The sequence below is a fragment of the Liolophura sinensis genome, chromosome 8 (assembly GCF_032854445.1).
Source record: "Liolophura sinensis isolate JHLJ2023 chromosome 8, CUHK_Ljap_v2, whole genome shotgun sequence".
In the NCBI taxonomy this organism is placed as follows: Eukaryota; Metazoa; Mollusca; class Polyplacophora; order Chitonida; family Chitonidae; genus Liolophura; species Liolophura sinensis.
The window spans coordinates 22,469,995-22,491,026 of NC_088302.1; the positions used below are offsets into that span (position 1 = coordinate 22,469,995).

At 39.6% G+C, this 21,032-nt stretch overlaps 2 protein-coding genes across 2 annotated transcripts; both read right to left on the reverse strand.

The window, feature by feature from the left end:
* Positions 1 to 687: 687 nt before the first annotated feature.
* LOC135473325 (uncharacterized MFS-type transporter YhjX-like) lies at positions 688 to 8,983 on the reverse strand. Its single transcript, XM_064753173.1, has 10 exons — positions 8,848 to 8,983; positions 8,255 to 8,441; positions 7,590 to 7,716; positions 7,040 to 7,185; positions 6,555 to 6,681; positions 4,803 to 4,876; positions 3,608 to 3,740; positions 2,427 to 2,549; positions 1,967 to 2,176; positions 688 to 786 (listed from the first exon to the last, which is right to left on the reverse strand). Exons 1-10 carry the CDS (start codon positions 8,981 to 8,983, stop codon positions 688 to 690), a joined length of 1,362 nt encoding a protein of 453 aa, XP_064609243.1.
* Positions 8,984 to 13,587: 4,604 nt separating this feature from the next.
* LOC135473327 (deoxyribonuclease-1-like) lies at positions 13,588 to 19,055 on the reverse strand. The gene is made up of 8 exons (XM_064753176.1): positions 18,909 to 19,055; positions 18,088 to 18,176; positions 17,674 to 17,760; positions 16,628 to 16,743; positions 15,642 to 15,754; positions 14,493 to 14,647; positions 14,152 to 14,248; positions 13,588 to 13,635 (listed from the first exon to the last, which is right to left on the reverse strand). Exons 1-8 carry the CDS (start codon positions 19,053 to 19,055, stop codon positions 13,588 to 13,590), a joined length of 852 nt encoding a protein of 283 aa, XP_064609246.1.
* Positions 19,056 to 21,032: the final 1,977 nt, after the last annotated feature.

Genomic DNA, 21,032 nt, shown 5'->3' on the forward strand with positions numbered 1-21,032 from the left:
TCTGTTGGTAATTATCCCTTCTGAATGACGGCCATTTCGCCTCCTGGTCAAGAGTTTGTCTGGACACACAGCTTATCCACTTAGGGGAACAGGTCTTTGTCTTTCTTTGTTAACCGCCTTCTGAAAGAATGAAAGTTCTTCTCGTCATCAATGGCTGGTCTGCCCGCTTGCTCTCCATACATATTCACAAATGCATGTTGATTTTTCACCAACTTCTAAACCAGGGGAAGTTCCCTCGTCGTCAAGGTTATATTGGGTCACACACCCAGCAATCCCATTAACCTGAAAGGAGGGTGTTTTGCAGCATTTGTCATCACTGCCTTCTGATTCATTGACACATTATTTAAGCATATTCACTGTGAGTGATGGTCTCCAGTAAAGGGACCTCTCCATTTCTATAGCTACTCTCCATATTCCTGGCTGTGTTTCATTACGGATCTCGGTTTGTAAACATAAAGAAGAAAAAGCCCTGAAAAGAGAGAGGATTTGCATTTGTAGCATTTGAAGAAAGAAGAGATGAATTTGTAAAGTTTGAACTTTATTTCTAAATGGTATCGTCGCAAGGCGTGGATTGGCAACAGGTCGGATTTCACTAGGTAGATATGACCATTGGCCAACTATCAGACTGTCTACGCTGCTCTGGTTCTACTATTTACGTTTTAATTTTTTTACACAGGATTATTCTAACTAATGGAGAACGGCAGCAAGGATGAATTCGTGTGGAAGGCGCCCGCTCCAGAAGAAACCTTTGTCCTGCTGCCAGACCGTGCTCACAAACGTCTTTACCTAAATCCGAAGTCAGATCAAAAATGGATAAGGTAATCTTTACCGTTGTTAAAATCTTTCCGATCACCTCTGGATCTAAAAAAAAACGTACTCACCTAGGCAGACGACACCCGCCGTAGTTACAAACATCCAATCGTATCCAAGTAACGACTGTAGTTGGGATGGCAAAATGGCGCCGGCAACACCTGCTATACTCTAGAAAAAATTGTGCAATGATTATTTCTGGGATCCATATTTACAATTATTAGGCAAGAGGCGCTACATTATTGAGAATAATGGTTCTGTTCCTCTCCATAAAGATATGTCAAGGAACTCCAATGTTTGATGCAAGCCATAATGCCACAGACATGTATTATGTCCATGGCACGAATAGTATCTAATATGTCACTTATCGTAAAGTGTATTTTATATTTGTTTGTCCATTTTATTGGTGTTTGACACCAATAAAATGGTGTTTGACACCGTTGTCCAGAACTTTTATCATATGAAGGACGGCAGGAAAACGAAGTGCCCGAGGAAAACCGCAGACATTTGGATAGATACTGGCAAACTTTCCAACATGTGACTTACACGTATACATGTACAGATATGCTCACCTTAATGGAGGCATAAAAGTTGTGTACTTTAAACGTTAGACAGTGCACACGGGCGTTAGACAGTGCACACGGGCGTTAGACTGTGCACACAGGCGACAGACAATGCAAATGGACGACAGACAGTGCAAACGGACGTTAGGCAGTGCAAACGGTCGATAGGCAATACACACGGGCGATGTACAGTGCACACGGGCGTTAGACAGTGCACACGGGCTTTAGACAGTGCACACGGGCGTTAGTGCACACTGGCGATAGACAGTGCAAGCTGACGTTAGGCAGTGTAAACGGGTGACACGCAATGTACACGGGCGATAGACGGTGCACACGGGCGTTGTCAACCCCCTTTTGTTTAAAAAAAAACACACAAGAATAATGGAGCAGGTATCAAACTCCCTGTCGAAGGTCGGGTTTGAAACCTCAACTCATGTTTCCTGGTGATTGAAAAGCGTGCATTTTAACCACCTTAGCTACATGTCCCTCGCTTCAAAATGTAGCATCTAAACTCAAACCTTAAGAACTTTTCCGGCTGGTAACAAAAAGTAACTAATTTTCAAGTTTCATTATGTTCAAACACTGATACTTACATCTGCACTACACATCAATCCATAGTTTATGGTGTAATATTTGGAGCCAAAAGCTCGCGCCGTCTCCGCGGGTAACAGTGAGAAGGTTCCCGAGAAGGACAGAAAGATCAGAAAGACCCAGATAAAGAAGAAGGGTTTGCCGCCAAACGGGGTGAACACCAAGGTCAGTATGAATACTGCGAGCGACGTACAGACGCTCAGCTGCGCCACCTAGCGGAAAATACAAACAAATATACCTGATCATCGATGTTAGCACAGAGTTCAAATTTTAGGCGCCTTGTTACGGATTTTGAACGGTAACACGGACACAGACGAAGTTGATATTTTGAGGAACGTAATTATTTTTACTATTCTAATATAAAACCGAGAAATCGACAGAATCTGTGTAGATCGATTTTTTACCAGAAATCTCCGTTATAGCCTCTTTGATGAAACTGTTACATACGGAAATATGTTTTACCTTGAAAGAGGTTTTGTCACCAATATATCCCCAGAGTACTCGCCCTGCAGCGTTTCCCACCGAGGAGAAGGCTCCGACATAAGCTAGAAATCTATCATCGTGGATGAACGTCTGACCATAGGCCTACAAGGAAAACAAGGTTAAGTTTGAATCTATGTAAAAACATATAGGAATACAACGTTATTTTAGCCTTATCGTGACGATTGAATATATAGGGCTTATTTATTTGATGTATGTGCTCAACTATATCTATGTATATATATTATCTCATATCAGACCAGTTTATGCGTGTAGAAACCGAAGCATCCCGACCATAATCCAACGCTCTTCTCTAGACACCTGATAATCCTCCTGGCTGAAAGCTGCAGCAGAACCAGTGAAAGCTGAATTCAAGTTTGTAACGTTAGTGTACATGACCAAATAGGCTGGGACAAGAACAACGCTTTATGCGTATTGGTCAGCTGAATTTTAAGAATACTGGGAGTCTATGGATTTAGCTGCTGATACCACTGTTTTGAGTGCAAATGCGTGCGCACGCACTGTATGGGTCAAACAAAAGAAAACATGGTCGTTTATGCCTATGCGACAGTCAAGGAATCAGCTCAGTTCTAGGCTTGGTACTTGTTTTTTCTTCAAGTTGTCGACTTGGGTTTTTTTAGTTAGACAGTTATTTGATTGGCGTTTTACGCGTACTTGAGAATATTTCACTTAATCAACAGTGACCAGCATTATGGTGGGAGGAAACCGGACAAAACATGGTGGAAACATTTATTTATACATTAAACAAATATTTAAATAAGTGTCACGACATTCACTGAAATGTGTTTGATTGTCCTGTATTATTATACTTCAACGCAGGGGCAATTTCCGTTGTTTATCCACCACCAGATACCCGGATGTGTCACGCGCACTTGAAGCCGCAATTTGGCTTACGAGCATAATCATACTGACGAGACAGTAGATTTGAAGCAGAAATGGATAAAAACGACTTCGGATCAGTATGACTGGATGATAAGGTTTGCGAGAGTTAAAACGCAAACGTGAGAATATTTATTTTTATATAGTTAAAAACGTAAATGATACCATTTTTTGAGCATCGGCAGTAAAATTCAATATTTATTCTTATCTATTATATATATTATTATATGGAGCCTAAGAAATCTCTTAGCAAATGCCCTCACCTTCCACAATGACGATACAAACACTATTGCTTGTTCTATAGACAGTAACATCAACCACAGATTGTAGAATGCCCATGTCTTCAACATTGCTGATGGTTTGAACTCTCTCTGGACTGTTTCTCTGTGATCACCTCTGTAAAGTCAAAGTTTGTACAACCTCAGAAAAAGGCTTGTATGTGGAATAATTACACGCTGGTTTCTGTAATGGAGGTGAATATTTAAAATAAGAAACACCACGGTTTATAACGTAGGAAAATGAAATACTCTCGAATCTGTGATCACATTTTACACAATATTTACAGTCATACTGCTGAAAATGAAAACCAATGAGGATCCTTTCAATTCGCAGACTGGTATAGATGTAATATAGAAAGTGGATTTGTAAGTAACACTATTATCGTTACTAGGGAAGAGCACAGATTCTGGTGCTGAAAACTGGCTGAGATTATTGCGGGTTTCGAACCACCGACCTCAGTCTGGCACCAGATCGCCAGCAGTACATGTCAACCGTCCAGACAACTAGTCATCGTCAAGTCTACCGGTCAACTACCTTCTGCCTGGGAAGCCTGTTGGCCGAGTTGCCTAGACGGTTGACATGTACTGATGGCGATTTGGTGCCTGACTGAGGTCGGTGGTTCGAAACCCTCAATAATCTCAGCCAGTTTTCAGCACTAGAATCTGTACTATTCCCTAATAACGATAACACTGTTACTTAAAAATTGACTCTCTAAATCTATCGGTCGTAGCTATTTCCTACATGTACCTGGGAGACCTGTTGGTCGAGTGCTCTAGACGGTTGACATGTATTGCTGGCGATCTGAGGTCGCCGGTTCAAAACTCGCAGTGGTCTCAGCCAATTTTCAGCACTAGAATCTGTGCTGTATTCAGAAAGTGTAACCCTAATAACGATAATACTGTTACTTTCAATTCTCGCCTAAATTATTCGGACCAAAGCTGTGTGGTTCATTCTTCATTCCTACCTTTGCGATAACGATATGTACAAATTGGTCAAGTATATGTATACTCAAGTACTGCAAGAGAACAATGGCCAATCCAGCTTGGACCCGAGTCGCCATTGCGCGGGAAAATGAGCCCCATTATTGCTGCTTCTGCTTACGATGTATTCAGTATATACATATCAAGGCTGATAACCATATCCACGTTTGTTGTTTCATCTAAGCAAATAAATACTCACTTGGACAATTCTCTGTTTATACTCACTACACCTTCTAATTTGTCTACACTTTCTTTCACAGATATTTCTTCCTCCTGTGCAAATAAAAACTGTTTGTTCAAGCAGCTCTGCTGGAGAATGCTAAAATTGTTAGTGTTCGTTATAATTTATTGTCATTAAATCATTTACAATATTATTTGTTTAATTCAGATCCTAAGGTGCGTCGACTTAAAGGAGAAGAAAACATAAAAAAGATGCCAAAATCAGATGAAAGAGCGTCAAAACTTATTTGCAAAAATATAGGGAACTTTTTTTTCAAGAGAAAAGGGTATTTGAAAATATTGTTGTATAATGGGTTTTTGGTTCCAACTTTTGGTATTTATCGTTGTTGCCTAATAATGTTCTAAATAAGGATATGATGCTTGTCTAATAAATTTATTTGATTGTCAAATTATTTTTTATATCGAAACATATACATTTAACCTAAATTATGATAATACATGTATTTATGAACATATTAAAAATATAAATATGATCCAAATTGAGGTTTAATACATTTGTTACCTGAAAAGAGCGAATTCTAGTGCAAAAATATTTATTAAACCTGTGTTACATCCTCATTTAGGACATTATTAAACAAAGACTATAAATACCAAAAGGTGGTCTCAAATACCCACCATACAAAAATTATTAACAGGTGCCTTTTTCTCTTTAAGGAAAAATTGGAAAAAGAAAGACAAGAGTTAGGAATAACTTTTCGCGCTCTTTCATCTGAACTTTATGTCATTTTTATGTTTTCTCCACCTTTAATATATAGAATGAATGCATCTGAAATATCTATATTGCTGTATATTTGCTGGCTTGGGTTTCCCCATTGAAACCGTATGCGTCCACAATATTACAATATACGGGAGGGTGGTGAGTGTTACACGTGGGAACTTTGATAGTGGGTGTAAATGTAAGTGTGGCGTCAATGCATATGTAGATGAATTTGAGAAATGAGAACGCTGTTAATGTGCGTGTGAAAAAAGCCGATGTGTGCAAAATGTGAGAACTTACACATAGTAAACTATATGGACATGCAGGAGGTGAATTTACTTGATTTATTTCTTTGGTTTTACCAACAGATAAAAACTAACAGAGTAAATTTATGTGTAGGTACATGTATGAACAAAATATGCGAACTTAAGAAGTGGATGTGTTCAAAATCTGAGAACTTACGTAATGGGTGTGCGTAAAATGTGAGAACTTGTGTAACAAGTGTTAACTGTATCACAGAGGTTAGGACTATATTGTAAATGGTGAGAACACATGTTAAGTGCTTCGAAGAGGTTAGGACTATATGGTTAGTGGTTAGAATACGTAGTAAGTGAACGGACGAGATTGGGACAGCATGGTTATTGGTGAGAACACGTGGTAAGTGTACGGAAGAGGTTAATACTACATGGTTAATGGTGAGAACACGTAGTGAGAGTACGGAAGAGGTTAATACTACATGGTTAATGGTGAGAACACGTAGTGAGAGTACGGAAGAGGTTAAGACTACAGGGTTGGTTAAGATTACATTGTTAGTGGTCAGAACAGGTGATAAGCGTACGGAAGAGGTTAATACTACATGGTTAATGGTGAGAAAACGTGATAAGCGTACGGAAGAGGTTAGGGCTACATGGTTAATGGTGAGAACACGTGATAAGTGTACGGAAGAGGTTGGGATTACTCGGTTAATGGTGAGAACACGTGAACAAGGTAAGTGTGGAAGAGACAAGAACTTACATAGTAGGTGTAGCCAGGTGGATTTGTCATCATTATGACTCCAATAATCTGCAGACAGGCGTATAGTCCACCCAGCATTAAGAAACATATGGGAACACGGCTAAGTATGTCTTTCTGATTAAAATACCTGTAAAAAATTTGGGTGGTAAAATAAATATTTGTGATGAATGGAAATTAATGTGATCATTCTAGGAGGCGACATATGCACATCGTATTGCCAGTTAGAATTAGTGCCATTGATTCGTTTAAGGACTATCTGTTTCATTAGAAGAAACACTTATTTTGGTTGGTGTTTTACACCGTACTCAAGAATATTTCACTTATACGACGGCGGCTAGCGTCATTGTGGGAGGGAACCGGACAGAGCCCGGGGGAAATCCAGGAGCATCCGCAGGCTGCTGGAAGACCTGGGGAAAAAAAGAGGGGAAAAAAGCCTTTGAGCATCGCATCTAAGGAGGCAGTACAGAAACGTATACATGCATTACCTGTCGCTCTCCCCTTTGTACTGAAGCTCTGGTTTCTTGTTCAGTGGGTTAACATAGGCAGTTTGTATTTGGTCAAATATGAAGGCTCCTCCACCGATTCCGCCAACCACCAAACCACTAACTAGGCCCTTCCTGTCAGGGAACCACTGTAACACAAACCACTTATCCATAGTCGTCCCTGGATGAAATTGTTCTGGCTATTTGCAAATTTCTCATTTCTACCAGTTTTCTGTGTTTTCTCTTCGGTGTTGAAACCAATATTATATAACAATTGTTACACTATATACCTGCTCGGGGGTGGGGGTGGGGGGTGGGGGGTGGAGAGCGCGCTCCATGCCCGAAGGGGATAGCACGTGCAAAGTACGTGTGTGCCACCAATGAAATAAATGAACTACATTTACTAATGATCTAGAAGACAGTTTTGTTGTTGTTGAGAAAGGCGATCGGTCTTACGGTGCATTTTTAAATGCGCAGGCGCCGCATTTTGTGACCTCCTTTTTTTTTTCTTAACCTCCTAAAAATAAACAACACTAAACGACGTATCACTTACCCGCATGGCACAGGCTAGAGGTACAGCGTACCCAAAACCTTTCCCAAGTCCTGACATTAAGCCATATGTCACCAATATGGCGCCAAATGACGCGTTGATTGTGAAATATGCAATGGACACACCGGCGCTGAAATAAATATTACTTGAAAGCGGTTAAAGTTTCCTCAGATTCACCAGATATTGGTAACAAAAGGACACAAAGATTATGGCGTCAGTCCATTTGTTTATTTCTTTAGATATTTATTTATTTATGGCTTAACTTCATACTCAATAATTGTTCGCCTAATTACACCCTTTTGCAAATTACCGACAAACTTTCTCACTTGTTTGGCAGTCAGCATGAAGACCCTGCTGATTCATGTTGTGTCCATGCATGTACGCTTTTGTCTTGTTAACGTTAAGTTCCGCTTTCTACTGGTACTCAGTCATATTTCTGCTATCATCAGATATCTGACTGACCTGTTAACTGTGGGCGTCCAGTAGTAGAAAGGCTGACAATGTGTAGTTAACCTCATGATTTCAGATATCTATATCATAACGCGTATTGATAAACAATGTTTATCAATTTATAATTAGAGGCCTCCGTGACATTAGGGTTTAGCACGTCAGCAGTGACCAAGGAGCCGTAATAAACAATCAACTATCGGGGGTGGGTGGGTGCATACCTGAAAATAAAACATCCGATGAATGTGGCTACCCTCGGGCCGAAGCGTCTCTCCAGCAACCCTCCTAGGAACATAGCCAGTCCCTCCCCTGTCGCCTCCGCAGATATAATCCAAGTGCTGACAGCGTAAGAAACGTCACTGACGCCATTTACCCGCATGTACGACGTGATATATGGCGTCATGTTACCTTTAATTAAACGTGCGGGAATTTTGCTATAACGTATTGCATATGCTATGGTGATCAAGAAGATAATTATAGAACGCACGCATAATGGCGGGCAAAATAACCGATTTTAGAATTAAATGATTGAGTAATTGTTCGATTGAAATAACTTTTCACTTATATGGCGGCGTTCAGGTCTATGGGTGGCGAAAACCAGAGTACCTGGAGAGAACCACACGTTACTAAACATCCTCACTTAAATAAATAAATTTAAACTGCGGGAAGATGCGAACGTCTACCAACAACTATGTTAGCACATTGGATACACTGCATTGGTAACAAATAGACAGTTTTTTAACAAATAAATCTGAAAACACTATAGCACAACCTCCAATTATCGCTGTCACGTAATTTGACGTTGAACACTTACCAAACGTGTAGGTAGAGCCGAAGGTCAGATGAATCAATATCCCTCCAATCACAACGAGCGCTCCACGCCTTTTCCGGTTCCCCGGAATCGACGAGGGATACAAAGCCGTTGTGTCATTGGTTGATTGGTCAGCCATCTTTTTCACATAGACATTTCACTGTAGATAGGTACCGCCCTAAATTATTAGTTTAGACAATTCGGTGTTGGTTTCAATCAGTTCCTCGGAGAAATGAGAAGGTATGAGTTTCTATAGACAGCATGTGCAGTGGGGGTTTAGAATTCACATATACATGCACAGCATCATCTGTGTAAAGCAACTGACCAATTTCATAAAGCCAATATAGTGTTCCCTTCACAAAGCCGCCAATGCGATCAACACTAAATGCATTATTCTCGCTCTGCCAAAAGCTCTCCTAATTGCTGCAGCGGTATTAACGACCATCCACATATGAACAAGATGTTGATAAAAACATACTAAGCCAAACATCCTTTCTAGGTCTTTTTTTCTGACGTAAGTCTTTCGGCAAAATTAGTAAGTTAATTAGTCTTCTTCTGTAAATATGATGCTGCTTTTGATATTGACCCGATCATGTGAAGTTAAAGAAAGCAACGCTTCTGGGTAAATAGGTCAGGACAGGGGATATACAGGGTGTTAGACACGAAATATTTAAGCCATGAGACATAGATGTGTACGAATATGACCCAAATGATGATAGACGATAACAGGTCACTGATACAATAGATAAAACAATGGAGGGAGAACAGGCTTTGTGTCAGATAGGGATAGTATGGACCACTCTTAAGACATGTCCTATTTTAAGATATAGAGTCGGTGTGTTCAAATCCAGCTGCCGCTAGGTTGGCTGCGGATTTGTGTCAGGAGTATGAGTCTGGTGTGTCTACTTATCCCTTTTCGAACACCTGAATGCTGACGTATATAAAATGAATTGTTCTTACATGACATATACAGCCTCACTAAAGATATATAGCCTCACTAAAAAAATAAACAAATAGTTCTAAAGACTATGGGTTAATACCTATGATTTCAAATGTTACAGACATGCGCACCTTATACAACTGTCGAATCCAGCGTTTCATTGACTGGGAAACAAGAATAACCAGTGAGTGCCATTCAGTCAGGCTTTACGATTGCGCTGAAAACTTGTTGCTTCCCATGTCAGTGGTACGTGTACAAACCAAGGTAATCCACATCAGTGAGCTTGGGACGTTATTACCTATCTGTCAGTTATCTATATGTCATATCTCCGTTTATTCTCGCGAGATCTGATCTTTGAACGACGATAATTTATAACCTCGGGTACCAACGGCTTACACGAACTGATCGGTCTTTTTATCTGCCAAGTTACCTAAGCTTGGCAAAGAGAAAGACAGTTCTAATAATTAAAGAATAAATTCAGTCCAAGGGATTTTTTTTTGTAATATGTGCTCCTTGTGTGGTCAGATTGTGGCAATGTTTAAACATTTAAAGCGCTGGCACAAAGTGACAGTCAGGCAGATGAACAATGAGGTCGCGAGTTCGAATCCAGATCTAGCTGACGAGCCGAGGTTTTTAAGTCAGGAGGTCTGTCAGGTAGCTGACAAAGGTCGGTGGTTTACTCCGGGGGACGGTTTCCTCCACCCATGAACTTGACCAAAATCATGTAAGTGGTTTTCATGAGGAGTCAAATATTAACAGAAAGTCTGTCGTCTGAGTGATACAAGAATGAATTCTGCTATTGCAGCAGGTTATGCTGTCATTGTGGTAGATTATTGTGATAAAACATAGCACAGAAAATCAACATAAAAATTGCATTAGACTAAGAGGATATTAAATTGAATATGACACGGTGTTTTGTTACAATAACGGAATACATTTTAGCAGTGCTTAAACAACAGGTTTTCTGTTAAAAATAACAGATTGATTGTAAATGAATGAATTAAAACACCATTATCTTGAACTCTTTGATACGAATCTTTTGCCAGATAAATATTGGGGCATGTGACGTACTCTTATCAGTCTAAGTATCAGTTTCTTTGAGAGCTTGATTGAGAGGAGCTGAACACAACATCACTGGTCTTTTCTCAGCCCTAACAAAACTAGGGCACAGGGTTCATTGCTGTCTCATTCAACACTAGCGCTGATCTTGTTAAAGCCGATCGGTCCTACACCACTGAGGTCAAAGGTTCAAATTCAGACATCGCTGGACCTCAAGAATCGTCTAACCATTAACCTGACCCTTATAAAAGTAAAATAGTACTATGTCTAACATCAATATTTAAAATAAATAATTAAATGTTACGACTGTGTCTGTATCACCAACATGTGCAATATTTTTTCATTGTATTGTCACATCCAGTATGCATAAACGTGGTTCACGTAATGATTTTCAGAAATTTCAGAATTTTTTCAGACATTTTTCATGGAATATACACTCTTCAAAAAAAGAAACGCAAAATGAAATTCAAAAATGATACTTACAATTTTGTACACATATATTAACTCAAACAGTTTTTGTAGGGTTGCACATTGTTACTGGAATGTTTCAGAAGATCATCCTTGACCAAACGCAACCAAAAATGATTTTGAACGGTTTTATCAATTAGGATTGTTATGATGTGCGTTGATGTCGTGCAGCACGAAGTTCAGGCACAATGATTGTTTGTCACGTGCAAAACATGAGTACGCTATGTGACTATAAAAGACCCAAACGAATCTCACAATTTTATCCAATATATTTGCAAGTACTGTACGTGAAAATGGGACGTCTCAACGCTGCCGGCCGAAATCAGGCAATTGGACGATTGCAAGCTGGCGAATCAAAGAGTGAGGTGGCAAGGATCTTCAACGTTCATCCCAGCACAATAACTCGGTTTTGGGATCGATTTCGTCAAACAAATTTGACAAATGACCGTCCAAGATCAGGAAGACCTAGAGTCACCACACCTGCCCAAGATCGGTACATCTGGGTAACCCACCTACGTGACCGACATCGTACCGCCCGGGACACAGCACAAGAACAGTTTGGAGCCTGAAGAGTGTCCGATCAGACAATCTGGAACTGTCTCCGAGAAGTAGGAATACCTGCCAAACGTCCAAAAGTTGACCCCTCCTTGACACGACTACATCGACGTCGACGAGTGAGATGGTGTACCACGGTGCTGCCATGGAACCTGGCAAACTGGAGGCGCATATGGTTTAGCCATGAATCCCGTTATCTCCTCAGGCGACGTGATGGTAGAGACCGTGTCTGCAGACGACGTCATGAACGTTTTGCTCCTCACTGCATCAGACAGGTGGACAGATTCGGTGGAGGGAGTGTTATGGTGTGGGGAGCGATCTCATACGCCAGCAGATCGGAGCTTGTGTCCAAGGCAACCTGACGGCCAATCGATACGTCCGATTCTCCGCCCGTTCGTCCTTCGCCTTGTTGACCTTCAACGGCAGCTCTTCCAAACAGGACAACGCCAGGCCCCACACAGCACGTGCCACCGTGGACTACCTGGCTAATAATAACATCAATGGCCCTCCAAATCCCCGGATCTAAACCCAATCGAACACCTTTGGGATCAGATCGATAAACGGGTGCGTCGACGTCGTATTCCACCACAGAATCTTCAACAGTTGTTCCACATGCTGCAGGAGGAATGGAGAAGGATTCCACAACAAAACATGCAACGACTGATTCGATCTGTACCCAGGAAGTGTCGGGCAGTGGTAGCAGCTGCAGGTGGTCATACGAGATACTGATTTCAACACCACCTGGTGGACAGCAGTAATGACTGCGATGACTGTTATTCTCATGAAATATGGACAACATAGCAATGCATTGCTCCACAAAATTTCATTTATGTATTTTTGTTTTCCGCTGATCTACACGTCCTTGAATAACATCAAATTTACATTGATATTTGGGTTTTGCGTTTCTTTTTTTTGAAGAGTGTACATGTGCAAGGTCCTTCAAATTTGGAGGTTGCAATTTTGATTCCTTTATTTTGCGTGACTGCTTTTCACGCCATGTACCTCCTTAAACGTAATTTATTTATTTACTGGATTTGTGTTATACGCCGATCTCAGGAATATTTCACTTAAACAACGGCGGTCAGCATTACAGTGGGAGGAAACCGGATAGAGTCCGGGGGAAACTCACGACCATCCGCAGGTTGATGGCAGACCTTATCACGCCCTTAAACTGAAAATGCATGACTACCGCAATGTTAACTGCTATCTAACTTGCCATCAAAACAAGGCACATCCCATAGATATGTCTCTTTCAACCAATGAATGGCGCTCTGGTGTTGGTCTATGTGATATTTTGTTGCAAGCGGTGATTTGATTGGTTGATCAATATTTCGACCTCATCTTCAGTACATAGATCCGCAAAACTATTGAAAACTAAATTAATTGTAACTACCATGACATCTTAAGTTATTGCAGCCAAAGCTGTTACAATCAACATAGTCTCCGATCCTTTTGTCGAACAAATTCACAAGAGAACGATGTCATCTGTTTTCCATATACTTTTGTTTTTGTTATTCACATTTTGTCAAACTTTCGCCATGTTGTTTCGCAAACCGGAAAAATAGTATCATATTACCTTTTAATTGCTTAAAATAAAATCATCTGTATCATAAACGATCACAACTAAATATATTCTATGACAGCTTTGATCCAACACAACTTTGATCAGATTCCCTCTTTAACTGAGTGTAATTAAGCGCTGGTCGTGATAGAAACCATCCTCACTCCAGTTCCATCTCAATCGGATAATGGTCACTAACAGCATGTGCCTGAAATATAAAGAGAAAAAATAATTGAAAATGCTGTTGAAATGTTGAGAATGAGACATTAAAATCAAACAAATTATATTAAATGTTCTGATCATTTAGGTTTTGAATTGTTCTCTTGTTAAAGACGGCCTTCTTTCAAACCGAAATTTTCAGTGTGAAAAGAATTTGGTAATTTTGTTTAAATAACTGTATGCAAATTCCGTTATCTTAGCTAATTACAGTACCGTGCAGATATTTCTTTCGCACTTTCTGTTGGTAGCAACTGCTCATGTCTAGAAATACCAACCTCTGGAGTGTTCTACCCTTGTCAGTAACAGTTAAGAATTTTTGTATACTTATGCTTAATAAGCCGTTTGAGTCAGAAAAATGTTTTTTACAGAAACCACTATTTTGGCAAAATGTCTCAAGTTCCATTGAGAAAATGTTACCAACGCTGACAAAGATATTGTACTTTAGATCATGGACATGCGCAAGCCAAGCAAAGGAATACAACACATTGTTGGTACATGTATATACCTGATCTACAGTGAGGCTTTGTGCTTCTCTGAAGTTGTAGGCTTGCACGCTGCCTGAGATCAGGTATCTATTGACTCGGTATCCCGTAATTATGAACCTGTTAAGTAGAAGAGAATTCTGATTGATCACTAACGTCATTGGTTGTGATTAGCAAAATGAATGAGTGTAGTTGCACTTATTCCGTATTAAAGGCGTGCATTGTCATAACCAATGAGCATACTGGTTTGTTGAGCAACATATTTATTTATCTATTTTTTGGTCATTTACACAGGTGACAAATACATACAAAATGACCCGCGTTTTTAGGGTGTATGGCCTTGAGAATGATGACATTTGCTTACCTGTCATAAGCACAGGTATTTGCACCCACAGTTGTGTCCGACCCTCTGTCAATGAGCCAGGTGTAGCTAGAGTTAGTAAACAGTGGGGACGCAGCCTGAGCCGATGCGCTGAGATAACTACAATCAGCATTCAGATCTCCAGCTATGATCACGTTCTGCAAATAGGTAAAAATCAACTCAGTATCGGCAAATTTAAAATTTAAATAGCCTGATAGTAATTGCCATAGTTAAAATAATTACTACGATACTAGATTTCAGGACTTGTTTATTTTTTAGTTGTTCTTAACACTGTGTTCAGAATTCTTACACTGTTATATAACGGTTTTCAGTTTTCTGGAAACATGTGGCCTGGTAGATCTTGGGAGCCAGATATCTGTTTTTTAGGTTGAAAAATTCATTTAAAAGTTTGACATGAAATTTGAATTATAGTCCATATATGATCGCGTTATTATGTGTTTCGCGAGGTATGTGGTTTCCTGTTCCGTGATTAATTTCGTTCATGCGCGTCCTGTGGAAGAAAGCAATGTGACCTGACATTCAGTGTTGATCACCAAGCACTGTACACAAACAATCATTGTTGATCTCCAATGAGTGTTAGCCACCAATCCGATTTGATCACCAATCAATATTAGCCACCAATCCGTTTTTACCAGCAATCAATATCAGCTACCAATCCGATTTGATCACCAATCAGTATCAGCCACTATTCCGTTTTGACTACCAATTAGTGATACTGGCAGGGCCTCCGTGGCTCAGTTGGTTAGCGCGCTAGCGCAGCGTAATGACCCAGGAGTCTCTCACCAATGCGGTCGCTGTGAGTTCAAGTCCAGCTCATGCTGGCTTCCTCGCCGGCCGTACATGGGAAGGTTTGTCAGCAACCTGCGGATGGTCGTGGGTTTCCCCCGGGCTCTGCCCGGTTTCCACCCACCATAATGCTGACCGCCGTCGTATAAGTGAAATATTCTTGAGTACGGCGTAAAACACCAATCAAATAAATAAATAAATTAGTGATACTGTAGTCTTTCATATTTTTGACAGATTTATTGGTCGGTCAATGTATATAGAAACATAGTCCATTGTCAATCGTTGATGGTCGGTTTGGCTATCATTTTCAGAGAGCATTACTACAAGCACTTGTGAGCCACTTACCTCGATGCGGTATGTCCGACAGGTATCGTCCACAACTTGCCCAAGTCTGGCCAGCTCATGACTAACATCTTCAGGCTTAGCGTGCAGACCAATGATAGCAAAATCCTTCACCCCTTGTGAGCAGATATTTAAAGGATATAGATCTTGGCAAAGTAGCCATGATTTAGGATGCGGTATTTGCACCTGAAAAATATCTGCTTCATACACCAAGCAACTTTGTCTTGCAAAGAAACAAGATTAGAAAGGAATATTTTCGTATAAAACGTTTAATCACATTTTTTGGCATTTTTCAATCTTTCCAGTGTGGAGGAAATATAAAAAAACGATTACTATCTAATCAAATTTTTTGGCTTATATTTCTGACTCTTTCTTGTGCTTAAATGTGTGCTAATATCCACCTGCTTCTTGAAAATACAAGTATATATGTGCAAACAAAAACACAAGCGTGAAAATACAATCCTATATATCCAATAGGGACATTTTTTGCCCTGCTTTTTTGCATACGTTTTAGATTTTAGATTGTCCTTGCACAGTTCAGAAACGGTGAAAATCCTTGGCTATTTTTGTTTTCAGCGGCAAGAGATCATCGTGCATCCGTATACAAAGTCGAGTAATTACCTATCTTATTTACTATTGTTTTATAATCTACGCGTGTTTTAGAACGATTCAAACCTATAATTTATTTCTTTCAGGTTTGTTTGATATCATATTTCACGAATATTTCACTTACGCGATGGGGGTAAAACCACCAAACATGGGCAAGTTACTGAAGAATTTTGCCCGTACGACGTACAGATATGCACATTTTGTTGTCGGAAGACAAACAGCCTTCAACGAAAATTTGCCAGTGCAAATTTATTTCCATTAAGGCTCTATGAATTGTGAAAGAGAGAGAGTCTACAAATTCACTTCCCAAGGCCGGGTTTGAACTCGCACCTGGTGTATCTACAAATATTGTAAAGTACAATGGTGCAATAAATACGCACGTGTGTTATCAGAGTGGGCCACCAGGATGTACGGCTCCCGCTCAAACAAGTCGGTACCCAGTTCCTCAGAGCCATCATCAAAATGGCTGGCACTTCTCACGCTGAGAGAATACAACCTGATCAAAGGCAAAACCTTGCTTTGTATAGAGTACCAAAAAAGAAACGCATAGGAGAATCTCAACATTAGAAATCTGTATAATGTCAAAATAGGATAGAATGTCAGAATGTTAGTATAGTACAAAATAAGCAAACGAAAACTCATTGAGCGATTACACCATTTCAAAAGTCGACGTTCATCTCACACAGCGAGTATATATATCTATGTATATGTTTGCATTGACCATTTTCCACTTCCCGTTTAGCTTGCGGTTTGACATCGCTTTGGAAATTATTTTGGTCACTTGTGTCTTCTTGGATTGGACATTAATTGAACACGACGTCATCTCGTCAGATGCCTGACAAATTTCTCTGAGGTGGATTTGAACACTCGGCCTTCCTTATCAAGATCAATAAACTGAGGGAGTCGATAGACTGCATCCCACTGTTTAGATGGCTAGTAGAATGAAATCCTGACATGCTAGGCCTTAGGGAAAACCAAAGGGACATTTAAAAAAAAAACCCATGTATGTCATACTCCTTAGAGCGCATGCGTCGCTCTCTACCTTACGCTTTACATCACTTTCACCACTCGGAAATTTGTACAGAAATTTTGAACAACGCCGAGGTCACTGGGGTCACGGTGATGAATCAGGAAGTTACGTCAGAAGATAAAAGCAATCAACCTTTGTCGCTAACAATACTTTATACGCATGCATTTTCAAGAGTATATACAGCATGATTCTATCCAAAACAGTAAACAATTTTATCGATGAATGCTGATTAAGCAGTTTCACGTGAGGACCGGGGGTAAGCCTAAACCAGTCTACGTGCATCTCACAGGCTCCACAGGACAAGCTTTCCTAGAGGTGGCCGTGATGTGAAGCGAAAGTTTTTGGGCGACGCATGCGCTGTAAGCAGTATGCATGTATGTTGGTGTTTTATGTTACCTGTAGAGGAATATATATTGCTCCTTGTAGTTTGTTCTCCCAACTTTACTGCTCACTAGGGGAACATAAACTGACGCATTTTGCTGGCTGTCAATATAGAAAGCCTAACAATAAAATTATTACATACGACTTTCAATCTTCAATAATTCGAAAAAGTATGCGTGGAAGTTATTATTATTCTGGTTACAAAAATTGTCTTTTTCACATACACGCAGTCTGAGAGAAAAAATGAAACGTATCAAAGTTAGTTCACGAATTGTAAACCAGAAACAGATCTTTGTTTCGTAAGAACAAGAAATGAGATTACACAGGAGATACAAAAAAAATGTGACTCTTAGTCATGGTAGGAAATTGATACAGGGTCTTTCTCGGATGATTAAGGCCAATATTTTGCTCAGAAAAGCACCACCTTACGAGTTCAGTTCACGGACCAGCTTCTCGGCTATAGAATCGGCGTCACCTCGGACCTCTTGTATAAGCACTACATCGTATCGCGGAAGAATCTGTAACACGTCCCAGGATAAAATGGAGGATTAATGTGCGTTCGGAGAAAGAAATAACTAAACATGCACGTGTATGTGACTGGGACTTCACATGTATATAAGGTTTTTATGTTCTTTTGATCCAGATGTAGACAAGACCGTATTTTCAACTGGATTTACCAGGTAGAGCAATTAACTTTACCATAAGCTCAAGCCCAAACTATTTTTTACCTACCAAGACTTTTATAGTACCCAAAAACAAACCAAATATGCATGGCAGGAGAAAGTTTTACGGCATTTAATCATCATTTTGACTGATAATTAAGTACACAGTTATACCTTCGTATGCTGGCTTGAATTATTCTAAAATTTCTTGATGGTTATATTATAAAAAAAACAAAAAAAACAAATACGTCATGTTAGGTTTGTACGTGTGATTATTAAAGAAAGGCTGAAGAAATATTTCAGCATGTTACACAGCTAAACATTTCTCCTATTGACATCCCGTAAAATAATTAAACATGCACATGTATGTGACTGGGATTTCACGTGTATAAAAGAAGGTTTGTATGTACTTTTGATCCAGATGTAGACAAGATCATATTTTCATCTGGATTTACCAAGCAGAGCAATTAACTTTACCATAAGCCCAAATCTTTTACCATAAGTTTACAAATCACAACACAGCTTTTTAACTTATATTTTAATTTTCCTCAAGATGTCCTTAAGAAACAGCCAACGTATTTGGCATACCAGTTTCAATGATCTCAACACATCCGGGTCATTGACCTTGGACCAGGTCAGCCATTTTATATTGAAAGCTCCGATCTTGAGGGAGCTGTCAACTGACGCCAGGGTGCATAGGAACAGTATGGTGACAGGTAGGGCATTTAAGTACATCATTCCTGAAAAGATACTAAACTGTGTCATAATCTTGCCAAACACACCAACTGTTGAACATATACAAGAGTACAGAGGGTGAAGAGGTTCCTGAAGTATTTTGTTCCTGAAAAGATCAACTGCTAAGCCGTCACATGCAAGAGAAGACGGAAGGTGGAGAGGTTCTTGCAGTAGTTTATCCCTGAAAGGATCAAGTCTTTGTCACATACAAGTGAAGAGGGAGAGTGAAGAGGCCCCTGAAATATTTTGTCCTTGAAAAGATCAGCTGTTCATTGCATACAGGAGTAGAGAGAAGGTGGAGGGATCCCTAAAGTATAATGTCTCTGAAAAGATCAACTGTTCATCGCATACAAGGGTAGGGCTTGGGAAGGTGGAGAGGTGCCTAAAGTATTATGTCGGTGAAAATTTCAACTGTTCATCACATACAATGGTAGAGCTTGGGACGGTGGAGAGGTTCCTGAAGTATATTGTCCATGAAAAGATCAGCTGTTCATGACATACAAGGGTAGAGCTTGGGACGGTGGAGAGGTTCCTGAAGGATATAGTACATGAAAAGATCAACTGTTCATCCTTCATAGAGGTAAAGGAAAGGAGACAGGCCTGAAATATATTGCCCGGATAATATGGAGTATAGTGGAGGAAAACTCTTATACCTTTTAATTTCGCCCAAATGCCGGAAAAGCGGAAATGTACCCATGAATCCGCTCTTCTGCCAAAGGATATGTGTGATTAGACAGTGGTAAATGTACAAAAGAAACCACCGGTTAAATCCGGTACGTTAAAGCTGATTCACCCAAAATATTTAATTAGCCTTTCATATCATATAAAAAAGTCATAGGAAAAAATAGGCTGCCAATCGTTTAACTTTAAAGAGAAAGAGACTGAAGTTCTGTTCGTAGAGACAATAAAGATCTTACCTCTCACGTTTGTTTCCCACGGAGAAATAAAGTATATGGGAAGGTCAGTTTTGTCGAGAAACTGAGTCTAAATAGTTTTTGAAACACTTTCGATTTTTCTCGAGTCATTAGCAAGAAAAAAGTGCGGTGATTATTTCGTTCACTGATAGCAGTATCGATTCTCTACTGTATGCTTGCTTCTAACACTGCATGAAACAAAATGACATTTTCAGCTTCACAGCCATCTGGACGTATTTAGATTTTTATCGACCCCAATATTTTAGCCGTATTTAAAGCAGCAACTCGTATATTTCTGTATAAATATAGGTGCGACCTTGGCATTTATCTACAATTAATATGACAAAAAATTGTTTCGATTTCATATTCTCCGGCGTATATAGGCTTCTTGTTATAGGACACTAGTTTATTCTGAACTTTAACGTTTATCATTTATGCACGACACGCTGAATCATGACATACAACAAGGGCATAGCAGTTCAGGTGAATCAAACATGAAAAATACTAAAAAAAAAAAACTTTATTACACCCAAACCTTGTGTTTGATGCTGAAATAGATCGTTTCTGCGCTGGAGTACACGTTGCACTATAAAAAACTACACAACAAGATTTTCCAAAGATAACAAAATAGTCAAATTGTCAGTCAAAACAGTGGAATCGATATTTACCATGCAGTTTGTCAAAGCCCACCTCAGATTTTAGAAACATTTGACAGTATTCGATTAATTCCGTAAATAAATATAACCTTATATTAATATTTATTTATTAATTTGATTTGTGTTTTACATCGTACTCAGACAGTATTTCACTTATACGGTGACGGTCAGCATTATGTTGGGTGGAAATCGGGCAGATCCCGGGGAAAACTTTAAATAAATAAGATACAGTTTTCAGTGGTTCGTTGAGATATCTTTCATTCTTTGTTTTCACATTAAAGAAGAAAAATGGAGATTATTTTGACGACTGATCGATAATAGCGTACGCTTTCTTAATATTGATATACCCAAAGCCAATCCCAAGCCGATTCAATCCAAACGAACATGTATTTTAAACTGGTAACTTG